At 44.0% G+C, this 21,673-nt stretch overlaps 1 protein-coding gene and 1 long non-coding RNA gene across 8 annotated transcripts in view; both read left to right on the forward strand.

Moving 5' to 3' along the window:
* Positions 1 to 74: 74 nt before the first annotated feature.
* LOC147089986 (uncharacterized) lies at positions 75 to 3,312 on the forward strand. Of its 2 annotated transcripts, none has more exons than XR_015075309.1 (3): positions 75 to 406; positions 2,289 to 2,668; positions 2,934 to 3,312. It is a non-coding gene; the product is annotated as an uncharacterized LOC147089986 (long non-coding RNA). The 2 variants fall into 2 exon arrangements; XR_015075308.1 differs by lacking the exon at positions 75 to 406 and adding an exon at positions 419 to 594 and having other exon boundaries at positions 2,934 to 3,311.
* Positions 3,313 to 4,947: 1,635 nt separating this feature from the next.
* The window catches only part of LOC147089987 (CD209 antigen-like protein C), a 91,577-nt gene continuing 74,851 nt past the window's right edge, over positions 4,948 to 21,673 (forward strand). For 5 of the 6 annotated variants that reach the window (XR_015075306.1, XR_015075307.1, XM_085977200.1 and 2 more), the window contains exons 1-2: positions 5,069 to 5,199; positions 6,079 to 6,207. Coding sequence is in view for 4 of the 6 variants with exons in the window: in XM_085977200.1 (XP_085833326.1) it covers positions 5,127 to 5,199; positions 6,079 to 6,207 (202 nt within the window). In the remaining 2 variants the exon portion in view is untranslated. Of the gene's footprint in view, positions 5,200 to 6,078; positions 6,208 to 21,673 lie in introns of all 6 variants that reach the window. The other variant, XM_085977196.1, reaches the window with a different exon arrangement.

A 21,673-nucleotide genomic window follows, 5' to 3' on the forward strand; every position in this document is an offset into this window, starting at 1 on the left:
CCCAGTCTCTCTCTCCCCCCCAGTCTCCCCTCTCTCTCCCCCCCCCAGTCGCTCTCTTCCCCCCCAGTCTCTCTCTTCCCCCCATCTCTCTCTTCTCCCCCCAGTCTCTCTCTCGATCCCCGGGCCTCCCTGTACCCCCAGTCTCTCTCTCTCTCTCTTTCCCTCTCTCTCTCCTTCCCACACAGACAGGCAGACAAACTCATTTATATATATATATGAAAATTATTTCTACTTTTTTCATAACAACATGCCTTCAAAAAACCCTCGGCACTGCCGGGCACTCCAGCTAGTTACATATAAATCATTGGTTAGGCCTCACATGGAGTATTGTGTCCAATTCTGTTCATCTTACGTTAGGAAGAATCTCAAAGCCTTGGTGATGATGCAGAAGGTTTTCACTAGAATGGTCTGAGGGATCAATGACTTCAGTTAACTGTAGAGACTAATGAAACTGACATCCATTTCCTTAGATCAAAGAAAGTCAAGGGGAAACTTGCTAGATGCGTTCAAATCATTAATTGTTTTGTTAAATTAAATAAGGAGAAACACTTTCCACTGGCAGGAGCGCCTGTAATCAGCAGACACCGATTTAAGGTAATTGGGGAAAGTGTCAGTGAGGGGAGTTGGGGACACAAAAAATCAAGTAGTGAGTTTTTATGATTTGTTATGGACTGCTTGAAACTATAGCGGACGCAGATTAATTAGTCGTCTTCAAAAGGGAATTGCATATTTACGTGAAAGGGAGAAAGTTGCAGGGCTGGGCTGAAAGAGCAGGAGATTGGGTTTAACTGGATAACCTCTTCAGGGAGACGTCACATGCACGATGGGCAGAATGATTTATTACTGTGCTTTTATATTCTTTGATTCTATTAATACAATTTGGACGCATCATTTACTGGTGAAGAACTAACGCACAGGTTTCTATCAGCTATCAGGATAGCTTTATATGTGCTGAAACAAATGACCCTGAATCATTTACTGGGGAATACCCCGGTTGTTTACCGCTTTTTCTCTACCCCAGAAGGCAGTTACTGCACTTCACTGACTCTGTAAACTACTTTCAATGATTTATTTACAGACAAATGAATATATTTAAGTAAATAAAATCCATTACATTTTCTATTGTAGCATAATAACCAATCATATATATTATATTTAACTAGTCGGACAGATTTTAAAGTAAAAGGACAGGCTCAGAAATACTTTCATATATTCTCAGCAATTTATTGGCAATACATGAAGTATGCATGATGCAGGGGGAAAGGTTTTAAGTGTTGAGACATTTAAAGGCACCAATTTAAAGTACATCGCATGTCTGGAACAGGGTAGAACCTTCACTGGCAGTGAAATTCCCCGAGTCATATGCGCAAAGCGGGCGGCAGCGACTCGAGAGCCGGTTTAAAATTCCATGTGTTTCTCTACTCCCTTTAAATCAATGTAACATTTTATGCTTGAGTGTAGAACGGGCTGTGGATTTGTTACCACGCGTATTGTGCTACCGTCCAAGGCGACTTTCACCCCAATGACCAATTGGAAATAAAACCGGGCATGGTGTAAAATGGGCGTCAGAACCTAAGCAGCCCTGTTCACCCCAACGGGGTTTAATTAAATCGGGGCTTTGAGAGTTGGGCAGACTACCATTGTGTAGAACTCCAAGCAGGGCGATTAGAACACTGAAACTACAAGTGGAATGCGCAATGTTATTACTTTGAGATAAAATCGTAGCTGAGGAGAATGAATGACTTTGATTAAATTCCGTTGAAAGGAACCGTTGTGCATCACCTAAGTATTAGAAGATCAGTTGAACATAAGAACTTAATAATTAGTAACATGAGTAGGTCATACATCCCTTCGAGCCTGCTACACCAATCAGTAAGACGATGGCTGATCTTAAACCTGAACTCCACTTTCCCGCACAATCAACTTATCTATTGATTCCTCTAGAGTCCTAAAATCTATCGATCTCAGCCTTATATATACTCAAGACTGAGCATCCACAGCCCTTTGGGGTAGAGAATTGCAAAGATTCACCACCCTCTGTGTAAAGAAAGTTTTGCGCATCTCAGTCTTAATTGTCAATCCGTTTAGCCGGAATATACGCCCCCTAATCCTCCACTCTCCAACCAGGGGAACCAGCTCTCAGCATCTACCCTGTTACTCCCCCTCAGAAACAGCGAGCCATTAAACTTGTGCATGTCAAATATGTAGTGGGTTATAGAATTTATGAGGTTTCTTTACACTCCCAAGAATATTATTCTGGAGGAAAAATGTTTTTATTCATACTTCAGATTCACGTTTTGGGACGGACTCGTGGTCGGTGTTCGGCCAGGCAAGGTTCAGCCACAACGGGAAGACGAAGGAGGGTGGCCCGGGTACTTTGGTCAGGAGATCATCGACGACCCAGGCCGAAGGAGAAGACACCCTCTGGTAAAGCCTAAGCCAGGCGGGAAAGAGAAATAAACGGACTCTCCCATGTGTATCCAGTTATTCAGCAGGTTTCAACTGATTTCAGTCATGACGAGCGCTCATCAAGGCTGTGTCCACTGCCTCCTCGCCTGAGAGAGAGTGAGAGAGAAAAACAAGCTGCGCCAGAAGTTTCCAAATCCACGTGACGACGGAAAGCTGTGCCAAAAGGCTGCGAACCCCCTATTTTGCGAATCTGAAAGTGGTGAGCATGATTCCGAGTTCCTCAGGTCGAAACTTAGTCTAGGTATAGGGGAGGGAGTAAGGGTAATCGTAATGTGTTCCCCCTTTTTTTCGATGTGCCGTGTGTTTCCCATTTCCATGGAATTAAGTTTATAGATATGTGCATGCTTGTAGTTGCTTTAATTGTGCTTATGACATGTATTTTATAATGCTGCAACTGTTTAATAATAAAAGCATCCATTTCGTGCTATTCAACCTGGTCTATTGAGTCTTTCTCTGCACTACAGTTCCCTGCACCTAAGTCCAAGGTCTAGAACCATAGGGGAGAGTGGGTCGAACCACTCAAGGGTAATTATTGCACGAAGCCTGGTAGGAGACCAGAACGAGCAAGAGAAACACCCTACAAGATGAAGAAAACACGTGAAAGGTGAAAGAGTCAAGTTATAAGAGGAACTAACAGGTGAGGTGCTGAACTAAGTTGCGTTTGTGAACTGTTGAAGTAAGAGGATAAACTGAACGGGTGATAGATGAATTGTCAGGTGAGAAGGTGAAGAAGGTTAATGCGATAGTGAACAGGGCAGTTGAGAAGGCAAATGGTAGCATTGTGTTTATAGCGATGAGCTAGCAGCCCAGAGACCATGAATTGAAATATCACCAGGGTAATCTGTTTAAACTCAATCCAATCAAGCTGGTAATTTATGCAATAGGTCCAGAACAAAGCTTCCAGATTGTCGAAAAAAATGCTTCATAAATGTGAAGTAGACGATGGAGATGGAGGCCGATACAGGTGAAATTTTGAACTATGTAAGTGAGAAGTGGAATTTGAGAGGCCAAAATCTGAGCAAAACAGGTGATAAAGTTAATTACATAGCTGGGCAGTAGAAATAGACAAGTGAGCAGGCGAGCTACTGAGAATCTGAGCAAAACAGGTGAGAAAGTTAATTACATAGCTGGGCAGTAGAAATAGACAAGTGAGCAGGCGAGCTACTGAGAATCTGAGCAAAACAGGTGAGAAAGTTAATTACATAGCTGGGCAGTAGAAATAGACCAGTGAGGAGGCGAGCTACTGAGAATCTGAGCAAAACAGGTGAGAAAGTTAATTACATAGCTGGGCAGTAGAAATAGACAAGTGAGCAGGCGAGCTACTGAGAATTTGAGATACACAGATGAGGAGATGGAAGTATAAAAGCGAAAAGTGACGTGGAAAGGTGACGCAGATAAGTGAGAAGGTGAACTGTTTAGATGATGAGGTGAGCCATAAATGTTCAGAACATGAAATAGGCAAGAGAGAATATGAACGAGACAGATGAGAACGTGAATGGCCAGGACAGAAGGTGAACTGTAGTGGCAAAAAGTTGAACCTCACAGATGTGAAAGTGAAACAAACAATGAAGAAGGTGCGCTGAACTGATTGAAGGCGACATAGACATCCCTGAATGTCAACTACAACAAGAGAGAAGGCTACCTAGATAGAGAGGAACTGGTCTGAACTGAAATATATCTGTCCTTAATCTCATTAGTTTATAGATCACCATTTAAAAAAACTTATATTGAGTTTGATTACTTCTTCCCCTTTACCTATTTTTGGTTTTTCTTGCATCTCTGATATTTGATCCTTATCCTGTACTGTGAAGATCGATACAAGTTAGCTATTTAGCAAGTCTGTCATTACCTGGTTTCTAAATACAAGATCATCTGCATCTCCCAAATATAGAAGCCACCAGATTTTCATTTCCATTGAATTCAGATTTACGCCAGAGTGGCACATTGAAAATGTTCCCTACATGGGGGGGGGGGGGGTGTGTAATTTTTAATTCCAACAATGATGCAGAACAGATTATTTGGTCATTATCACATTCAGTTTGTGGGAGCTTGCTGTGTGCAAATCGGCTGCCGTGTTTCCAACATTACAGCAGTGACTACACTTCAGAAAGTATTTAATTGGCTGTAAAGCACGTTGGGATGTCTGGTGGATGTGAAAGGCAAGTCTTTGAAAATGCAAGTCTTTGATCTTTTATTTTTAAAATGGGCGGGTGTATAATGGGTGGTGTATCTAATATTACGCCTTTTACTCTAAATCCTACTTAAAATTACCCTCATGGATTTTTCTTTTCAATGCGAGCAAGCTCAGTATCCCCAGCCCTCCCTAAAACCATAAATATTTTATACCCAAATATTTTAACTATCGACCATGAAATTCCTTCTTTTCCAAAGGTGACAAAACATTTCCTGATTACCAAATCCAAGATATTAAAATTATTATTTCAATGTTGACTTCCATCATTATACAGATGTTTTGCGATGCAAGCACCGACAAATTAAATGTGTTACTAAATATTTCAATTGCTGTCGAAAGTATCGCAAACTCTTATGATGTCAATGATCAGACCAGAGACATGCATATTACATTCCTTTAGTTTCATTTTCTTTAATTCGCCTAACAATTTCTCATTGCAGACACCAAGAAACCTGTCGCCTGGATGGTGCTGGCAATAGTCCTCCTGCTCACCTGTTGTGTTCTAATTGCAGCTCTTGTATCGCAAATAATAACTGGTCAGTAAAATTATTTCGATTATTTTGCTCCAAATCACCTCTTTCTAACTGCTACTGGTTCACATTGGAGACCCAATGGGGAGAAGGAATTATTACAGCCGCCTTTTTCCCAGCAGAATAATCCTAGGAAAGGGACAGCACAGCTTAGATACAGAGTAAAGCTCCTCCACACTGACACATCAAACATTGTCAGGGAAGTTGCAGCACATGTTATTCAGAGAGAAAAGCTGCTTAACACTGATCATGCAACCAATCTCAGGGCAGTTACAACGTGGGTTATGTACCGAGTAAAACTTCCTGTGAAAAGTCCCAGCAAACACTCCCAGGAGAGGTACAGCAAACGATAGATAGCGAGCAAAGCTTAGAATAAGCTGCACCCTCAAACAATCTCGGGGCCATTATAGCACGGGTCAGATACAGAGTAATGCTGTCCCTACACTGTCCCATCAAACACCTGTACCTCGGCTACACCACATGTGTGATGCAGACATTTCCCGTGAAGCGGGTTCTGGATATATGCACTTCAGAATTAATATGGAATAACATTCCTCAACCATCGTTCCTAATTACTAATGTAGAGAGCGATGTAGATGAAGTTTATCATCTTCATTAAAGTATCGCTAAAAAAGTTGGATGCAATGTAAAGTCTCGAAATATCCTTTGTACACACAACCTTTTTCCAGCTGCATTGCTATCACATTATTGAAATTCTGAAACGCCTGTCGCTATTTGTGATCTTTTTTGTAATTTTATAATGATTTCAGAAGCAGTGAAAAATTATATCTTCATCCGTAAGTTATAGTTAACCAAGTTACTTACTTTTATCACATAAAGTGTGCGTTATTCTTTTGACGTTGTAAAACATTCACTTACTTTAAGGATATTTTCTTCACCTGAAAATTGATGAGCAATTTACGATCCTGGAGAATCTGAACCGCAATATTACACACCTCCAGGAAAAATATATGGACCATTTGATAAGGATTTGCAATCAAAGGGGCGCTACTGGTATGTATAATAAACATTCCTATTTCAGGAGTATATCCATCCGACCAATTATTAAAATAGCGACCCACTCAACCATGTCCCCACAGGTTAATTCGATGATCCTTACATACACTTTATTTTATCTATCTTTTTATCTATCTGTCTATATCTATCTATCTATCCATCCATCCATCTATCTATCTATGTGACTCATTTGGCTACAAACAAACAGTATAAAAAGACCAGTGTTAGTGCAAGCAGCACGGAGTGCTAGCAGCAGAGAGTGCCTTTTGAGAGTTTGGTCTCACGATTAGAAGACATTGCGGAGGCGGAGCAGTGAGGCGAGGCCCAGTCGAGGCAGCCGGGAGCAGCAGCGGGTGTCGAGTCGGAGCAGCAAGGCGAGACAGCCTAAACAGGCTCCACAGGCAACATTCCAAAGGGAGGTTTGAATTCAAAGTGACATCACAGCCAAGCTGGTTGGTGAGTACTTTTCCTTCCCTTTTAAACCTTTATAAGTTGGTAAGTTCAATTAAATAGAGGTGTGCTATTCATCATCTAGAATCGGGGCAGAGGGTATTTAAAAATAATAATAATAAATTTAATTAATTACATAGAATGGCAGAGCAGGTGATGTGTTACTACTGCAATATGTGGGAGCTGGTGGACACCATTGATGCTCACGATGATCACATTTGCAGTAAGTGTTGGCTGCTTGAGGAACTCCAGCTCCGTGTTGATGAGCTGGAGTCCGAGCTTCAAACACTGTGACACATCAGTGAGGGGGAGAGTTACCTGGACTCTGTGTTCCAGGAAGTAGTCACGGTGGCCTTGGGTGACTGTCTGTGTGGAGTTTGCACATTCTCCCCGTGTTTGCGTGGGTTTCCTCCGGGTGCTCCGGTTTCCTCCCACAGTCCAAAGATGTGCGGGTTAGGTTGATTGGCTATGATAAAAATTGACCCTTAGTGTTAGGGGGATTAAATACGTGGGGTTACGGGGATAGGGTGGGATATGTGTTGGTGTAGGGGTTACGGGGATCGGGTGGGATAAGTGTCGGTGCAGGCTCGATGGGCCGAAATGGCCTCTATCTGCACTGTGCGGTTTCTGTGATTCTGTGTGATTCTTTATTCCGTGGTCAGGGACAGGAGGGTGTGACTATGAGTGAGGCAGGTACGGGGATCCAGGAGGTAGTGTTGGAGGAGCTGCAGCCCTTGCTCCTGTCCAACAGGTTTGAAGCTCTTACTCCCTGTGAGGACAGGAACAGGGACTGCAGGGAGGATGAGCAACCTGGCCAAAGCACCGTGGAACGAGGGGCCATTCAAGTGCGGGGAGCAAAAATAAATGTTGTAGTGGTAGGGAATAGTATCATTAGGGGGATAGATAGGGTTCTTTGCAGCCGAGAGAGAGAGTCCCGAAGGCTATGTTGCCTTCCCGGTGCCAGGGTTAAGGACATCTCTTCTGGGCTAGAGAGAATCTTGGAGTGGGAGGGGGAGGATCCAGTTGTCGTGGTCCATGTTGGTACCAACGACATAGATAGGACAAGGACAGGGGTTCTGCTGAGGGAGCATGAGCAGCTAGGGGCAAAATTAAAAAGCAGAACCACAAGGGTAATAATCTCTGGATTACTACCTGAGCCACGAGCAAATTTGGCTAGGGTAAATAAAATCAGAGAACTAAATGCGTGGATCAAAGACTGGTGTGGGAGAAATGGGTTTTGCTTCTTGGGACACTGGCACCAGCACTGGGACGGGAGAGAGCTGTTCCATTGGGACGGACTTCACTTGGCCAGTGCTGGGACTAGAATCCTGGCGAATCGAATACCTAGGGCTGTAGAGAGGGCTTTAAATTAATTAGTGGGGGGGAGGTTTCAAGAGAGCAAAAAATAAAAATGTCAGCGGAAAAGGGGGGATTAAAAACCAGATCGTGTCAGGAAGGGACAGAATGTATAACGATAATGGTAGAGTAGTAAAGGGGGTAAAAGCAGAAATAAATTGTCACAAAACATAATTAAAAGTTCTTTATCTGAATGCACGCAGCATTCATAACAAAATAGATGTGTTGATGGTACAAATAATTACACATGAGTATGATCTGGTGACCATTACAGAAACATGGCTGCAAGGTGACCATGACTGGGAACTAAACATCCAGGTGCATTTGACAATTAGGAAGGACAGACAGGAAGGAAAGGGAGGTGGGATGGCTATGTTAATAAAGGATGGAATCACTGCAATAGTGAGAAATGATATTGCGTCAAAGGATCAGGATAGTGAAACAGTTTGGGTGGAGATAAGGAATAATAAGGGGAAAAAGTCACTAGTGGGCGTAGTCTATAGGCCTCCTAACAGTTGCAACTCTGTTGGTCGGAGTATAAATCAGGAAATAGTTGGGGCTTGTAATAAGGAAACAGCTGTAATCATGGGGGATTTTAACTTTCATATTGGCTGGACAAATCAAATTGGGCAGGGCAGCCTTGAGGAAGAGTTCATAGAGTGCATTAGGGACGGGTTCCTTGAGCAGTATGTAACTGAACCAACCAGGGGGAAGACAATCTTAGATCTGGTCCTGTGTAATGAGACAGGATTAATAAAAAATGTCCTAGTAAAGGATCCCCTTGGAATGAGTGATCATAACATGGTTGAATACCAAATTCAGTTGGAGGGTGAGAGAGTTGGATCTCAAACCATCGTACCAAGCTTAAATAAAGGAGACTATGAAGGTATGAGAGCAGAGTTGACTAAAGTGGACTGGGAAAATAGATTAAAGTGTAAGATGGTACATGAGCAGTGGTGTACATTCAAGGAGATATTTGACAACTTTCAAGAAAAATATATTCCAGTGAGGGAAAAGGGGCGTAAAAGAAAAGACAGCCATCCGTGGCTAAGTAAGGTAATAAAGGATCGTATCCGACGGAAAACAAGGGCATATAAAGTAGCCAAATCTAGTGGGAGGATAGAAGATTGGGAAGCATTTAAAAGCCAGCAAAGAATAACTAAAAGATTAATTAAGAAAGGGAAGATAGATTATGAAAGTAAACCAGCAATAAATATAAAAACAGATAGCAAGATTTTCTACAGTTATATAAACAGAAAAAGGGTGGCTAAAGTCAATGTTGGTCCCTTAGAGGACGAAACCGGGAAATTAGTGGTGGGGAACATGGAGATGGCAAAAACGCTGAACAAAAATTTGCATCAGTCTTTACAGTAGAGGACACTAAAATATCCCAACACTGGACAAACAGGGGGCTATAAGGGGGGAGGAGCTAAACACGATTCAAATCACTAAGGAGGTGGTACTCGGTAAGATAATGGGACTAAAAGCGTATAAATCCCCTCGACCTGATGGCTTGCATCCGAGGGTCTTGAGAGAAGTAGCGGTAGGGATTGTGGATGCATTGGTGGTAATTTTCCAAAAATCCCTGGATTCAGGAAAGGTCCCAGCAGATTGGAGAACTGCTAATGTAACGCCCTTATTTAAAAAGGGAGGCAGAGGAAAGGCTGGAAACTATAGACCAGTTAGCCTAACATCTGTGGTTGGTAAAATGTTGGAGTCCATTATTAAGGAAACAGTAACAGGACATTTGGATAAGCATAATTTAATCAGACAGAGTCAGCATGGTTTTACGAAGGGGAAGTCATTTTTTACAAATTTGCCCGAATTCTTTGAGGACGTAACAAACAGGGTGGATAAATGGGAATGAGTGGATGTGGTGTATTTGGACTTCCAAAAGGCATTTGACAAGGTGCAACACAAAAGATTACTGCACAAGATAAAAAATCACGGGATTGGGAGCAATATACTGGCATGGGTGGAAGATTGGCTATCTAACAGAAAACAGAGAGTTGGGATAAATGGTTCATTCAGGGTAGGCAATCAGTTACTAGTGGTGTTCCGCAGGGGTCAGTGCTGGGACCCCAACTCTTTACAATCTATATTAATGATTTGGAGGAAGGGACCGAATGCAACGTATCGAAGTTTGCTGACGATACAAAGGTGGGAGGGAAAGCAGTGAGTGAGGAGGACATAAAAAACCAGCAAAAGGACATAGGCAGGCTAAGTGACTGGGCAAAAATTTGGCAGATGGAGTATAATGTTGGAAAGTGTGAGGTTATGCACTTTGGCAGAAAAAATCAAAGAGCAAGTTATTATCTAAATGCAGAGAAACTGCAAAGTGCTACAGTACAAAGGGATCTGGGGGTCCTGGTGCATGAAACACAGAAGGTTAGTGTGCAGGTACAGCAGGTGATCAGGAAGGCCAATGGAATCTTGGCTTTTATTGCAAGGGGGATGGAGTATCAAAGCAGGGAAGTCTTGCTGTAGTTATACAGGGTACTGGTGAGGCAACACCTGGAATACTGCGTACAGTTTTGGTTTCCATATTTAAGAAAAGATATACTTGCTCTCGAGGCAGTTCAGAGAAGGTTCACTCGGTTGATTCCAGAGATGAGGGGGTTGACTTATGAGGAAAGGTTGAGTAGATTGGGCCTCTACTCATTGGAATTCAGAAGAATGAGAGGCGATCTTATCGAAACATATACGATTGTGAGGGGGCTTGATCGGGTGGATGCGGTGAGGATGTTTCCACTGATGGGTGAGACTAGAACTAGGGGGCGTAATATTAGAATAAGGGGCTGCCCTTTCAAAATTGAGATGAGGAGAAACTTCTTCACTCAGATGGTAGTAAATCTATGGAATTTGCTACCTCAGAGGGCTGTGGAAGCTGCGACATTAAATACATTTAAAACGGAGATAGACAGTTTCCTAGCTGATAAGGGAATAAGGGGTTACGGGGAGAGGGCAGGGAAGTGGACGTGAGTCTAAGTTCGGATCACCCATGGTCCTGTTGAGTGGTGGAGCGGGCCTGGGGGCCGTATGGTCTACTCCTGCTCCTACTTCTTATGTTCTTATGTTCTATCTATCTATCTATCTATCTATCTAACTGTCTAACTATCTATATATATATATCTAGCTGCCTTGCTACCTCTCTCACTCTCTCTAATTTGTCTAACTCCCCGTCCCTCTATCCATCTCTCTATCCACCTCTCTACCTATCGATCTATCTATCTATCTATCTATCTCGCTATCTTGCTAACCATCTCTCTTATCTAAATCTCTATCTATCTATTTTTCTCGCTATCCATCTCTCTATCCATTTGCCTTGCACTCTGTCTCTAAAACTATCTATCTATCTATCTATCTACTTCTCTATCTATCTATCTATTAATCTATCTAACTATCAATCTATCTATCTATCTAACTATCTATCTATATATATGATACGCTTATCAATTAATCCATAAAAAGCGATGAGTTAGGATAGTAATGAAAAGGTTTATATTAACTAAAGAACAGAGCATGCCTCTCGTGGACGACTGGTTCCAAGAAGGAAGTGGGTTGCCGAGCAGCCTCCTTTATACCAGGCCATGTAGGCGGAGCCATGGGTGGAGCCAGCTGAGGCATGCATTGGTACACAGTGAGTAGCAAGAGGTAACAATGTGCAATAACGATAACAGTAGTGAACAACAGTGAACAACAATGAAAACGATAACAGTGGTTTACCACATTCACCCCTTGTTTAAAATTGAGTCCGGCGGGGTGAAGTGTACTAAAAGTTCATGTAGGTAAGTCTATCAGGAGGCCTTGTATGCCGTCCTGATTGTCGTAGCAGCGGCGGCGGTGGTGCAGTATCCAACGTCGAATCTGGTGTCTGAGTGGTCAACGAAGGGTCCTGGGGCTCCGGCATGCCGTCTACAGGGGTTGGGTTGGGAGAAGTGGTCGAGAATAATGGTGGTGATTCAGGGGCGCCCGAGGGTGCGAGGTCTCGTATGGAGACCGTGTCCTCCCGCCCGTCTGGGCATGCCATGTAGGCATACTGGGGGTTGGCGTGTAGGAGGTTCACCCTCTCGACCAGGGGCTCCATTTTATGGGTCCTCACGTGCCTCCGCAGTAGGACGGGCCCAGGAGAAGTCAGCCATGTCGGTAGCAAGGTTCCCGATGTGGACTTCCTGGGGAAAACGAACATTTGCTCATGAGGGGTGGCATTAGTGGCAGTACAAAGCAGTGACCGGATGGAGTGGAGCGCCGCAGAGAGGACCTCCTGCCAGCGAGAGGTCGGAAGGCCCTTAGATTTTAAGGCTAAGAGGACGGCCTTCCAAACCGTCGCGTTCTCTCTTTCCACCTGGCCGTTCCCCCGGGGGTTGTAGCTGGTGGTCCTGCTCGTAGCAATACCTCTCGCGAGCAGGTACTGACGAAGTTCGTCGCTCATGAAAGATGAGCCCCGGTCGCTATGTATATAGCTAGGGAACCCGAACAAGGCAAAGAGGTCATTCAGACATTTGATGACCGTGGTACTGGTCATGTCTGGGCAAGGGATGGCAAAAGGAAAACGGGAGTACTCATCAACTATGTTGAGGAAGTACACGTTGCGGTCAGAGGAAGGGAGAGGCCCCTTAAAGTCGATGCTCAAGCGCTCGAAGGGGCGAGTGGCCTTGATCAGGCGTGCTCTGTCTGGCCTATAAAAGTGCGGTTTGCATTCAGCACAGATTTGGCAGTTCCTGGTCATAGTGCTGACCTCCTCGATGGAGTAGGGCAGGTTGCGGGCCTTAATGAAGTGGCAGAATCTGGTGAACCCGGGGTGGCAGAGGTCATTGTGGAGGGTCCGCAGTCTATCAACTTGCACGTTGGCGCATGTACCTCGTGATAGAGCATCTGGGGGCTCATTGAGTTTCCCGGGCCGGTACAAGATATCGTAATTCACAGAATCAATTCTCCACCTCAAGATCTTGTCGTTCTTGATTTTGCCCCTCTGCTTATTATTGAACATAAAAGCAACTGAATGCTGGTCAGTGAGAAGGGTAAATCGTTTTCCGGCCAGGTAATGCCTCCAGTGTCGCACCGCTTCCACAATAGCCTGGGCCTCCTTTTTGACAGAGGAGTGTCGAATCTTGGGGCCCTGGAGGGTCCTTGAGAAAAAGGCCATGGGTCTCCCCGCCTGGTTAAGGGTTGCAGCTAGGGCGAAGTCGGATGCATCGCTCTCCACTTGGAAAGGGATGGACTCATCCACTGCGTGCATTGTGGCCTTCGCAATATCACTCTTAATAAGAGTGAAGGCTGCACATGCCTCTGATGTCAGGGGGAAGGAGGTGGACTTGATGAGGGGTCTGGCTTTGTCCGCATAGTTGGGCACCCACTGAGCATAGTAAGAGAAAAACCCCAGGCATCTCTTCAATGCTTTTTGGCAGTGGGGGAGGGGGAGCTCCATAAGGGGGTGCATTCTGTCGGGGTCGGGGCCGATGACTCCGTTCTCCACTACGCAGCCGAGAATGGCAAGGCGCGTGGTGCGAAACATACATTTCTCCTTATTGTATGTTAGATTCAGCCGCTGGGCCGTATGGAGGAATTTCTCTAGATTAACGTCATGGTCCTGCTGGTCGTGGCCGCAGATGGTGACGTTATCCAGATAGGGAAAAGTGGCCTGCAGTGCGTTCCGGTCCATCTCCCTTTGGAAGACCGAAACCCCGTTGGTGACGCTGAAGGGAACCCTAAGGAAGTGGTAGAGGCGGCCGTTTGCCTCGAAGGCAGCATACTGGCGGTCCTCAGGGCGGATAGGGAGTTGGTGGTATGCTGACTTAAGGTCAATGGTGGAGAATACCCTGTATTGCGCAATCTGATTGACCATATCAGATATGCGGGGAAGGGGGTACGCGTCCAGCTGAGTGTACCGGTTTATGGTTTGGCTGTAGTCAATGACCAGGCGGTGTTTATTGCCGGTCTTAACGACTACAACCTGGGCTCGCCAGGGGCTGGTGCTCCCTTCGATAATGCCCTCCTTCAGGAGCCGCTCCACCTCAGAGCTAATAAAAGCTCTATCCCCGGCGCTGTACCGCCTGCTCTTGATAGCGATGGGTTTACAGTCGCGGGTGAGGTTAGCGAACAAGGGAGGGGGGGAGACTTTGAGTGTGGAAAGACTGCAAATGGTGCGTGGCGGGCGATTTAAAAGCTGTTGGTTGCAGACTGCGAGTGGGGGGAGGGGTCCACCGTATGCCAATGTGACACTTTTAAGGTGGCACTGAAAATCCAACCCTAACAGAACGGCAGCGCAAAGACGGGGCAGGACAAGAAGTTTAAAATTTTTATATTCTGTGCCACTAACCGAAAGGGTCACCACACATTAGCCGCCGACGTCCGTTGAATGGGATTTGGACGCCATAGAAATCCGATGGCGCATTGGCAGGACCGTGAGGGAATGGCTACGCACCGTGTCGGGGTGAATAAAAACTCTCCGTGCTCCCGCTGTCAAACAGGCAAGTAGTGGCGCGGCCGTTTACCGTAATGTCCATCATGGACCTGGACAGATGATGAGGGAGAGCTTGATCCAGCATAACGGAGGCCAGTGTATGGCTGAGTGAGCCGGTGTGGTCGTCAGGCGAGACGGTGGTCAAGTCCGGAGACAAAATGGCGGTTGAGTGCGGCGGACAAAATGGCGGCGGCCATGATTCCGATCCCCATGCGGCCGGAGGTGCACAAAATGGCGGATAAGATGGCTGCCCCCACGGTTCACACGCGGCGCTGCTGGCGTTCGCGGGCTTCGCTCTGCAGGTGTTGGCGTAATGGCCTTTCTTCCCGCAGCCAGAGCAGGTAGCGGTCTTCGCCGGGCAGCGCACTCTAGGGTGTTTTAACTGGCCACAGAAATAGCATTTTTGGGCCTGGTTACGGGACATTGCTGCAGTAGTTGGTACCGGGGGCGGCGGTCCCAGTTGATTTCGGGACATCGCTGCAGGAGTTGGTACCGGGGGCGGCGGTCCCATGTCCCAAGGTCGCGATGACCATGGTGCGGCACCGTTACGTGAGTATGCTTCGAGGTTTCGGTGGGCCGCATCTAATGAGAGCGCGAGGGCTACGGCCATCTTCAGGTCGAGCTCCCTGCTTTCGAGCAGTCTCTGCCGGGAGTAGTCGGACTGGAGGCCCTTAACGAAGGCATCACAGGTAAGTCCCTCCGCGTGCGCTGCAGCCGATACCGCCTTACAGTCGCAGTCCCTGCAGAGTGTCTGTAACGCCCGTAAAAATGCCTCTACCGATTCCCCCGGTTGCTGCCTGCGGGATCCCAGGAGGTGTCTGGCATAAATCGTATTCACTGGGCACGTGTATTGCCCTTTTAGCAGGTCGAGAGCCGCCGTGTATGTAGTAGCGACCCGGATGAGTGTATATACTTGAGGGCTCACCTGGGCGGTCAGAACTTTTAATTTGTTCTCCGATGTCACGGCGGAAGCTTCTAGGAAGGATTCAAAGCAGCTCAGCCAGTGTTCGAAATTGGTTGATGAACCCGCCACTTGAGGGTCGAGGTCCAGGCATGCTGGTCTGAGGGCTCACAGCAACGCCTGCTGTTGTTGCTGCTCAGGTGCCGACATTTTAACTTTTAGTTAATAAAATTGATACGCTTATCAATTAATCCATAAAAAGCGATGAGTTAGGATAGTAATGAAAAGGTTTTTATTAACTAAAGAACAGAGCATGCCTCTCGTGGACGACTGGTTCCAAGAAGGAAGTGGGTTGCCAAGCAGCCACCTTTATACCAGGTCATGTAGGCGGAGCCATGGGTGGAGCCAGCTGAGGCATGCATTGGTACACAGTGAGTAGCAAGAGGTAACAATGTGCAATAACGATAACAGTAGTGAACAACAGTGAACAACAATGAAAACGATAACAGTGGTTTACCACAATATATATATATATATATCTCTGGCTGTCTAGCTACCTCTGTCACTCTCTCTAACTTATCTAATTCTCTATCCCTCTATCCATGATCGCATTGAATGGTGGAGCAGGCTCGAGGGGCCGAATGGCCTACTCCTGCTCCTATCTTCTATGTTTCATCTCTCTATCGATCCATTTATCTATCTATCTATCTATCTATCTGCTTATCTTGCTACCTATCTCTCTCGCTCTAATTTAACTAACTATCTATCTATCTAGCTAGCTATCTCGCTAACCATCGCTCTATCTCGTTATCCATCACTGTCTGTCTGTCTATCTATCTATCTATCAATCTATCCATCGATCTATTAACCTATCTATCTAGCTATCTACTTATCTATCGATCTATCTATCTATATATCTATCTACATCTCTCCCTCGCTCTAATTTATCTAACTCTCTATCCCTCTATCCACCTCTCTCTCTCTATCGATCCATTTATCTATCTATCTATCTATTTATCTATCTGTGTACCTATCTACCTTGCTATCCTCCTCTCTATCTCTCTATACATCTCTCTATCCATCTCTCTGTCTAACTCTCTATCTATCTATATATCTCTATATCCATCTCTCTATCCATCTGTCTATCTCTCTGTCTCTATAAATATCAGTCTTTCTATCTATCGATCTATTTATCTATCTATGTATCTATTTATCTATCCCTCCCGCTATCTCGCTATCTCTCTTTCCAAATACATCTCTCGATCTATCTATCTGCCTGTCTATCTCAATATCTATATCTCTGTCTGTCTGTCTGTCTGTCTGCCTGCCTGCCTGTCTGCCTGTCTATCTATCTATCTCTATCTCTATCTATCTCTCTCTATCTATCTATCTCACATCCCGAATATATCTATATCTATATCTCTCTCTGCATCTCTCTCTATCTGTCTATCACTCCGTCTGTCTGTCTGTCTGTCTATCTATCTATCTGTCTGTCTATCTATCTCACTATCTCTCTGTCTATCATTCTCTCCATCACCCTATCACTCTGTCTCCAACTATAGCTCTCTATCTCTTTGTATCTCTATCTGTATCTTGATCTGTCTATCTCTCCATCTATCTGTCCGTCTATCTATTTATCTATCTATCTATCTCTATCTATCTCTATATATCTCTCTCTATCTATCTCTCTATCTATTGATCTATCTATCTCTATTTATATTACTCTATCTCTCTCTGCCTCCAAATATATCTCTCTATCTGTCTATCTCTCAAACTATCTCTCGATCTGCATATCTCTCCATCTAACTTTCTATCTATCCATCTCTCTATCTATATATATATATATATATATTTATCTCTCCATCCCACACCCCGAATATATCTATATCTCTCTCTGAATCACTCTCTACCTGTCTATCACTCTATGTATCTATCTATCTGTCTACCTGTCAATCTGTCTATCTATCTCTATCTCGCTATCTCTCTATCTATCATTCGCTCCATCACCCTATCACTCTCTCTGTCTCCAAATATCTCCCTCTATCTCTCTGTATCTCTATCTATATCTTGATCTGTCTATCTCTCCATCTATCTATCTATTTATCTATCTATCTCTCCAACTCTCTATCTCTCTCTATCTCTCTATATATATCTCTCTAGCTATCTATCTATCTATCTCTCTCTATATATATATATATATATATATATATATATCACTCTATCTCTCTCTGTCTCCAAATATATCTATCTGTCTATCTCTCAAACTATCTCTCGATCTGCATATCTCTCCATCTAACTTTCTATCTATCTATCTCTCTATCTCTCTATCTATCTATCTCTCCAAATACATTGATTAGAGTGGACTGGGAAAATAGATTAAAGGGTAAGACAGTACATGATCAGTGGTGTACATTTAAGGAGTTATTTTACAACTTCCAAAAAAAATATATTCCACCGAGGAAAAAAGGGTGTAAAAGAAAAGATAGCCATCCGTGGCTAAGTAAAGTAATTAAGGATAGTATCCGACTAAAAACAAGGGCATATAAGGTAGCCAAATCTAGTGGGAGGATGGAAGATTGGGAAGTCTTTAAAAGACAGCAAAAAATAACTAAAAGATTGACTAAGAAAGGGAAGATAGATTATGAAAGTAAATTAGCAAAAAATATAAAAACAGACAGTATAAGTTTCTATAGTTATATAAAAAGAAAAAGGGTGACTAAAGTGAATGTTGGTCCCTTAGAGGATGAGACCGGGAAATTAATGGTGGGAAACATGGAGATGGCAAAAACACTGAACAATTATTTTGTATCAGTCTTTACAGTAGAGGACACTAAGAATATCCCAACACTGGACAAACAGGGGGCTCTAGGGGTGGAGGAACTAAACATGATTAAAATCACTAAGGAAGTGGTACTTGGTAAAATAATGGGACTCAAGGCGGATAAATCCCCTGGACCTGATGGTTTGCATCCTAGGGTCTTGAGGGAAGTAACGGTAGGGATTGTGGATGCATTGGTAATAATTTTCCAAAACTCACTGGACTCAACAAAGGTCCCGGCAGATTGGAAAACTGCAAATGTAACACCCTTATTTAAAAAGGGTAGTAGGCAGAAGGCTGGAAACTATAGACCTGTTAGCCTAACATCTGTGGTTGGTAAAATGTTAGAGTCCATTATTAAGGAGACAGTAACGGGACTTTTGGATAAACATAATTTAATAGGACAAACTCAGCATGGTTTCATGAAGGGGAAGTCATGTTTGACAAATTTGCTGGAGTTTTTTGAGGAAGTAACATACAGGGTGGATAAAGGGGAACCAGTTGACGTAGTGTATTTAGACTTCCAAAAGGCATTTGACAAGGTGCCACACAAAGGATTATTGCTCAAGATAAAAAATCACGGGATTGGGGGTAATATTCTGGTGTGGGTGGAGGATTGGCTCTCTAACAGAAAGCAGAGAGTTGGGATAAATGGTTCGTTCTCAGATTGGCAACCAGTAACTAGTGGTGTTCCGCAGGGGTCAGTGCTGGGTCCCCAACTCTTTACAATCTATATTAACGATTTGGAGGAGGGGACCGAGTGTAACATATCAAAGTTTGCAGATGATACAAAGATGGGACGGAAAGTATTGAGTGAGGAGGACATAAAAAACCTGCAAAGGGACATAGACAGGCTAAGTAAGTGGGCAGAGATTTGGCAGATGGAACACAATACTGGAAAGTGTGAGGTTATGCACTTTGGCAGGAAAAATCATAGAGCAAGTTATTATCTTAATGGCAAGAAACTGGAAAGTACTGTAGTACAAAGGGATCTGGGGGTCCTGGTGCACGAAACTCAAAAAGTTAGTATGCAGGTGCAGCAAGTGATCAAGAAGACCAATGGAATGTTGGCTTTTATTGCTAGGGGGATGGAATATAAAAACAGGGAGGTATTGCTTCAGTTGTACAAGGTATTGGTGAGACCGCACCTGGAATACTGCATACAGTTTTGGTGTCCATACTTAAGAAAAGACATACTTGCTCTCGAGTCAGTACAAAGAAGGTTCACTCGGTTAATCCCGGGGATGAGGGGGTGGTCATATGAGGAGAGGTTGAGTAGATTGGGACTCTACTCATTGGAGTTCAGGAGAACGAGAGGCGATCTTATTGAAACATATAAGATTGTGAAGGGGCTTGATCGGGTGGATGCAGTGAGGATGTTCCCAATGAAGGGTGAAACTCGAACTAGGGGGCATAACCTTAGAATAAGGGGCTGTTCTTTCAAAACTGAGATGAGGAGAAACTTCTTCACTCAGAGGGTGGTAGGTTTGTGGAATTTGCTGCCCCAGAAAGCTGTGGAAGCTACATCATTAAATAAATTTAAAACAGAAATAGATAGTTTCCTAGAAGTAAAGGGAATTAAGGGTTACGGGGAGCGGGCAGGAAATTGGACATGAGTCTAGGTTCGGAATGGTCATGACCCTGTGGGTAGTGGAGTGGGCCCAGGGGCCGTGTAGCCTGGTTCTGCTCCTACTGTGTTCTAATTTTGTGTTAGATTTCAGGAGATGGTTTTATTCCTGTTCCTGGCTGGGGTGGAGATCGCCTTTACAGAAGGTAAGTACTGTAGAAAATATAGGGACAGAGTGATCTCCTGGAAGAATTTGGATCGGAGAGGAATTTCCCAGATTTTTTTCTCCCAAATTGGCCATTGGGTCTTTATCTGGTTTTTCGCCTCTCCCGGGAGATCACATGGGTTCGGGTGGATGCAGAGTGATAGAAGATTTGAGGTTAGGATCAGATCAGCCATGATCTTATTGAATGGTGGAGCAGGCTCGAGTGGCCGATTGGCCTACTCCTGCTCCTATTTCTTATGTTCTTATCTCGCTATCTCTCTGTCTGTCTATCTATCTCACTATCTCTATCTCTCTGTCTGTCTATCTATCTGTCTATCACTATATCTATCTCTCCATTTATGTGTCTATCTGTCTATCTCTTTATCTATCTATTTCTTTATCTATCTATCTCTCTTTCAATCTATCTATTTATCTCTCCCACTTTCTCTCTATCCCTCTCTCTCCAAATACATCTCGCTATCTAGCTCCTAGTCTGACTCTCTGTCTCACTATCTCTCTCTGTCTATCTATCTATCTATTTATTTATCTGTCTATCTATCTGTCTGTCTATCCATATATCTATCTATATATCTATCTATCTGTCTATCTCTCAAACTATCTCTGGATCTGAATATCTCTCCATCGAACTTTCTATCTCTCTATCTCTCTATCTATCTCTCCAAATACTTTTCGCTATCTCTCTGCCTGTTTATCTACCTCACTATCTCAATCTCTCTGTCTATCTATCTATCTATCTATCTATCTATTTGTCTATCTATCTCTTTATCTATCTTTCCCTCTATCTCTCTCTCTCTATCTATCTTTCTGTCTATCAATCTACCTATCTCTCTATCTATCTCTCCCGCTATCTCTCTATCTCTCTCTCTCTCCAAATACATCTCGCTATCTATCTCTCTGTCTGTCTGTCTATCTCACTATCACTCTCTCTCTATCTGTCTGTCTGTCTGCCTGTCTGCCTGCCTGTCTGCCTGCCTGTCTGTCTGCCTGTCTGTCTCTCTGTCGCTCTGTCTCTCTGTCTCCCTCACTCCCTGTCTCTCTCACTATCTCTCTATCTATCATTCTCTCTATCACCCTATTACTGTCTCTGTAACTCTATCTCTCTCTGTCTCCAAAAATCTCTCTCTATCTCTCTCTATCTCTATCTGTCTCTCGATCTGTCTATCTTTCCTTCTATCTGTCTATCTATCTATTAATCTATCTATCTCTCTAGCCCTCTATCTCTCTCTCTCTGTATATATCTATCTCTCTATCTCGCTATCTATCCATCTCTCTCTATCTCTCTCTATATCACTCTATCTCTCTCTGTCTCAAAATATATAATTCTATCTCTCAAACTATCTCTCGATCTGCATATCTCTCCATCTAACTTTCTATCTGTCAATCTAGCTATCTATCTATCTCGCTATCTATCTATCTATCTCTCTATCTATCTATATCTCTGTCGCTCTAACTATCTCGCTATCCCTCATGATCTTTCTCTCTATTTCGTGTCAAGTGTCAGCTGTGGCTCAGTGGGTATCACACTCCCCTTTTAGTCAGACTGTTGTGGGTTCAAGCTAGGTTGACTTTCCAATGCAGTGCCTAGAGTGTGATTCAGCTGTCAGAGGTACAATCTTTCAGATGAGACGTTGAACCGAGGCCCAGTCTGGTCGCTCATGTAGATTTAAAAGATCCCATGGCAG

The sequence above is a fragment of the Somniosus microcephalus genome, unplaced genomic scaffold (genome assembly GCF_052327205.1).
Source record: "Somniosus microcephalus isolate GS21.2 unplaced genomic scaffold, FLI_Smic_1.0 unresolved_chr4, whole genome shotgun sequence".
NCBI lineage: Eukaryota > Metazoa > Chordata > Chondrichthyes > Squaliformes > Somniosidae > Somniosus > Somniosus microcephalus.